The sequence below is a fragment of the Scomber scombrus genome, chromosome 10 (assembly GCF_963691925.1).
Source record: "Scomber scombrus chromosome 10, fScoSco1.1, whole genome shotgun sequence".
Taxonomy (NCBI): Eukaryota; Metazoa; Chordata; class Actinopteri; order Scombriformes; family Scombridae; genus Scomber; species Scomber scombrus.
The window spans coordinates 25,163,756-25,168,917 of NC_084979.1; the positions used below are offsets into that span (position 1 = coordinate 25,163,756).

General features: G+C 44.6%; 1 protein-coding gene across 1 annotated transcript; it reads left to right on the forward strand.

The window, feature by feature from the left end:
* Window positions 1-248: 248 nt before the first annotated feature.
* On the forward strand, window positions 249-4,770 carry scrt2 (scratch family zinc finger 2). The gene is made up of 2 exons (XM_062427686.1): window positions 249-408; window positions 3,971-4,770. Exons 1-2 carry the CDS (start codon window positions 249-251, stop codon window positions 4,768-4,770), a joined length of 960 nt encoding a protein of 319 aa, XP_062283670.1.
* The last annotated feature ends 392 nt before the right edge of the window (window positions 4,771-5,162 follow it).

Here is a 5,162-nt window from a genome sequence, read left to right on the forward strand (position 1 = left end):
GCTTTTATTTTTTATTTTTTTATTTTTCTGGGGGAAGCTGGGGGAGCCAGAGAGTATCACACAGCATTGCCGTCAGCATCGTTCTCCACTGGTTTCCATTTTCTTTCTTATCTTATGTTTTTGGCCGTTTGTCTTCACATTGACCGCAAGGATTACCGTCAAGCCAGCTCTGCTCGTGTGCTTCCTCAGAGGGTCTTTGATTTTCTCTCATGTGTTTTTCTCAGCTCTGTGTTTTCATCCATTGAAACATGCCCCGCTCATTTTTGGTGAAGAAGATCAAGCTTGATGATTTCTCTTCGTCTAATGTGGCCACCTCCAATCATCATCACCACCTGGACGACTCGTTCACTTTTGCACGCTCCATCACAGACTCGGTGACCAGCCTTGGGGTTCGTCTCAGTGAGAATGGTGAGTTAACATGCCTCCAGTCTGCCCCGCTCCAGCCGTAGTCAAAGATGTGCGAGCACTCCTGCCTGTATACCACTCCGGTGCTGATTTCAGCACGCCTGACATTTTCCATACTTAGCACAGATGGCATCCTCTTTTGTTTTTGTGTAGGGTGAGATATTTGTTCTGCTACAGCCAATAACATGCTTGTAGTGTGTAAATTAATATGAGATGTTAAATGCAGCCAGCTGATTTTTTTTGCATCAGTATCCCAAATAATCCCCTCCAGAGGCACCCCACCCCCTCACTGTGCTCCCAGACTTTTGTTTTTTGACTCTAGTGAAGGACAGACACAATTCAGGTCACAGCCACGGATTAGCTTATGTAAATAGGGAACAAAACGTGTGTCTAATCAGGAGAAGCTCCAGTTACGTATTTGTATGACTGCGCCAACCCTGTGGAGGCTGAGCACACATAGGCTGACTGTATCTGGTCATCATGTGGACTAAAAAATTCATGAATATGAGAGATGAGTATCAGATGATACATTTGTCCTTAGCTGTTATTGTCCTTGAGTTCCCATCGCGGTCCGATCCTCCCTTGCCCCCCTCTTCCCATCCAAATGGAGCATGCACAGTCTCCCCACCCCCATCGCTCCACTACATCTTTCTCTTCCTTCCGGGCATTTGAAAACTAGCAGGGGTTAGAGTTTCAGCCGTGCAGGCCTATCGTCGCCACAAGAGACATCAACACACTGTACAGTACAGCCGGGAGGGAGGTGGGGAGTTGGAAGCTGAAGGGGGGATAGCGAAAGGAAGGAGAAAAAGGAGACAAAAATGCTTGGGGCAGCAATGAGGCTAATCACGTGACAGAGGTTGTACAGTAAACATGAAGAAAGGCACATAGCTGCACTGTGGTCAACACACGACTCCGGCCACGCTAAGCTCCAGTCAGCGCTGAGAGGCGACCTTCACTTTCACAGTCTGCTTTAAGCTCGCCGCTTCCATTTTGTGGCCACGTTTAGAGGGCCATATGTGTGTCTTTGTTGTGATTTGTTGGGATATTTTCAGAGTGAGAGGCTTAATGTTGTGACGATGCCCACCTGTTATTCAACCGTGTCAATAACAAGGTTCTATGAATTTTAGATGGATCAGGATTAGTGGAATTAAAAAATATTTTATTTGTAGTAAAAGAGAAACTGCACTGGTTTGTAAACTAGAAAAGGTTGTTAAATTAAAAATAACTTGCTGGCTTTGTGAAGACTAAAAAGAAAAGACAGGAAAGAAAAGCATTCATCTTCAAAAAAATAAATAAAAAGCTTGTAATGAATGTTATTTAGATTTCCTGCTGCACAATTTTATGACTGTGAAATAATCTGTTCCTATTATTATTGTCCTTCTCTATTATTCCTGAATCTATTGTTCAACACCATGAAAAATAAGCCTTATATTTTTTTTTAAAAGAAGAAAAGATAAGACAGTACTCTGGTGTTGACAAAAGATGTTTAATTGGAACAAAAGAATTGTCCTTTCACGCTGACTCAAAAAAAAAAAAAGGCAAAACAGAAGAATTCACAGTGAGGCTGAAATACCTCACATCAGCACTTCTGCCGTGCCAGGAGATTTTCTTTCCCCCCATTGTGGAGACATTTGACTTGAGTGTCTGTCGAACAACAAAGAGGGGTGGCTGAGAGGGTCCATTAATTACATGCTTGCTTTGCATTAGAGAAATGAGTCTATGAGCTGTAAAGGCTGATACAGCACGAGTCCTAAATGATGAGCTCCATGTCTGACCTTGGGTAATTGAAACATAGCAAACAAGTCTGCGTACACTGATACAGAGTGTTTTGTAAGGAGGGAGAAAAAAAATCTCTACTAAATAAAGAGCGTATAGTTGGATGTAGTGCAGAGGCCCTTCAGCTGTATTCAAGAGAGTACACACTGTAAAACAGGTGGATGTGGCTCCTATCATAACTCTTAAATGCAATTATAATTTAAAAAAAGACTAAATAGTATTTATACTAAGAAAGTGTTTCTCTTGTTTTGTACCATCTGTGCAGTTTAAAATAGTGACCTCATGCAGCGTAGCATAATAATGTGTGCATAGGCCTGGTGTTTCCCTGTCCCCGGGTGTCATGGTCATGTCTTTGACAAAGTGGGTGGGCGAACAGGAAAAAAAAAACCCTCTTGGGAATGGAGATGCTGTATAGTAAGAGAGCACTTCAACAGATTTCTTAATGGCCTGTTTCTTGAAGGCACTTGAGCATGCTGGCTGCTGTGGACAGGTGACCCTCTTCACAAACAATGTGTGTGTGTGTGTGTGTGTGATGCCGCGTCTACACGTTATCGGCCCTCCAGCAAGCTGTGCTCAATAAACTATTATTATTGTGTGTTGCAGATACTTGATCTGTTCCTCGCACTATTTCTATCTTCCCCGCCGCTCGGCTGTTCTAACAGCTGCACTATTTTACAGATGATGGCCTATTGATCAGTTCAAAACTTTGAATTTCATTAAAAAGCAGTCAATACCTAATTTCTACTGCTTGCTGCACACAGTGCTTAGGAATGGCCTTTTTTTCTGCAGTTATGCACTATTTCTCTCAGGAAAGACATTTTTACCACATATTATAGTTGCACTCAAATGTTCAACCTATAGAATAAAGGTGTATTTACCCCGGAGGTCAAATGCATTTAGAATTTATTCAGCTCCTGAGATTCACAGCACGGGAATATATTGGATTCTGTTTGGATGCATTTAGCTGCCAGCAAGCCTTTTAGCTCCTCTGGCACCAGGCTGCTTTGAAAGGAAAGGAAAGACATGAATGATGCCAACAAAAATATATCTCTCCAAAAATCATGTTCTGTACAGTTGGGGACATTTAAATCACTTGTGGTGTTTTGTGCTTTGCTGCATCATACTTTAAACCTTCTTGAAAAAGACGTAGCATGAAGTCTTACAGGGTGTTAGCAGCTATGTGACACGTTGATCTGATCCAAAACCAAAGTATGCTCTAAAACGTATTTGTTCACAACAGGAAACAGAGAAGTTAATAAATAAAGCTGAACATTCACACACAAACCTTTGCTGGAATAATAATTCTGGAGAAATAATGTGTTTGTCAAAGGTTAGAGTTGAAACATGATGCTGTCAGTTTGTGTAATACCAGTGCTCACACACAGCCTTCATTAAGGAAACATGGAGACAGGCTCCAGCCACAGAAAAGTTCATACATAAATGAAGAAAAGGAGGTCTAATCAATGAGACTTCTTTATTTAAGGGCTTCATTATGCATCTTCTCCTGCAGGTAGAAATGTTTGATGAGCTATTATCCATCCTCACTGTAAAATTGTAACCTTCCTCAATGCAGCTGAGCACATCATGTTTCTCTGCATCACTGCACTATTGTGTATAACCTGTGAGATCTGGGGGGAAAAATGCAATTAGCTCCTGTGCTGTGCTGCTCTTTCACCATTTCATGAAGGGCAATCATCCAGCATGATAATCATATAATCACCAGCATGTCACTGTGTCCTCATCCATCACAACCGCTGGCCAACTGTGTTTGCGTGTGTCTCTTACCCAGGCTACATCCAGGATTACATCACGCCATCTGTATACCAGGGGGAGAAGAAGATGGAGCACAAGCTGGCTTCGCCGGTGTCGGACCCCCTGTACACCCAGGTGAGCAGCGGAGGGGAGTACTGTGACCCCGACCTCAAGCAACCCGACAGCCCGCAGTCTGGCATGACAGCCAGCGGCTTCTACAGTGGTGAATCGGAGGCCCTGGCCGAGGGTTACACCATGGATGCCTTCTTCATCTCTGACGGGCGCTCGAGGCGGAAGGGAGACAGCGAGAGTCACGAAGGGGGCTCGAGAAGCAGCAGTGCCAACGCTGGGGCTCAGGAGAGGGGAGCTGGCACGCCTCGCCACTCCTGCAACGAGTGCGGCAAGACGTACGCCACCTCCTCCAATCTCAGCAGACACAAGCAGACGCACCGCAGCCTGGACAGCAAGATGGCCCGCAAGTGTCCCACCTGTAATAAAGTGTACGTGTCCATGCCGGCGTTGGCCATGCACATCCTCACCCACGACCTCAAGCACAAGTGCGACGTGTGCAGCAAGGCCTTCAGCCGGCCGTGGCTCCTTCAAGGTCACATGCGCTCACACACGGGGGAAAAGCCCTTTGCCTGCGCCCACTGTGGCAAAGCCTTTGCTGACCGTTCAAACCTCCGCGCCCACATGCAAACACACTCTGCCTTCAAGCACTACAGATGCAAGCGCTGCAATAAGACCTTCGCTCTCAAGTCCTACCTGAACAAGCACTATGAGTCAGCTTGCTTCAAGGGCTCTGCAGACGAAGACGACTCTGGATCAGAAGACTAACCACGAGGAAGAAGCAAAATTTTGAACCCCTGTTGTAGGTTCACAACCAATAACCCTGTTCACTCTGCCCTCCATGCCTTTTTTCTTCCCTTTTTTTAGAAAGCAATATTTTCACTGAGATTACGTGAAGAAACTCTAATGATTATGGCAAAGACAATTTCAAAAGATGCTGGATTTCTTCCCTGCACAGTAGCTAATCGTCCACAGAAACATACAATCAAACAACCTTCCCCCAAATAGAAACTGTAGATGATAGTTGTACACAATTAAGTGACATGTGCTCGCATGACTGTGAGCACATGTGAACACACACATACACTCACATGTATGCACACATACACACACAAACACACACTCATGTACCCACGTGTGCACACACATACGTACACATA

Bases quoted from the DNA above. Each gene is read 5' to 3' on its own strand.
- scrt2 (XM_062427686.1), top strand. From the start codon at position 249: ATGCCCCGCTCATTTTTGGTGAAGAAGATCAAGCTTGATGATTTCTCT. The intron at 409-3,970 runs GTGAGTTAACAT...TCTCTTACCCAG, and splicing joins GGTTCGTCTCAGTGAGAATG to GCTACATCCAGGATTACATC.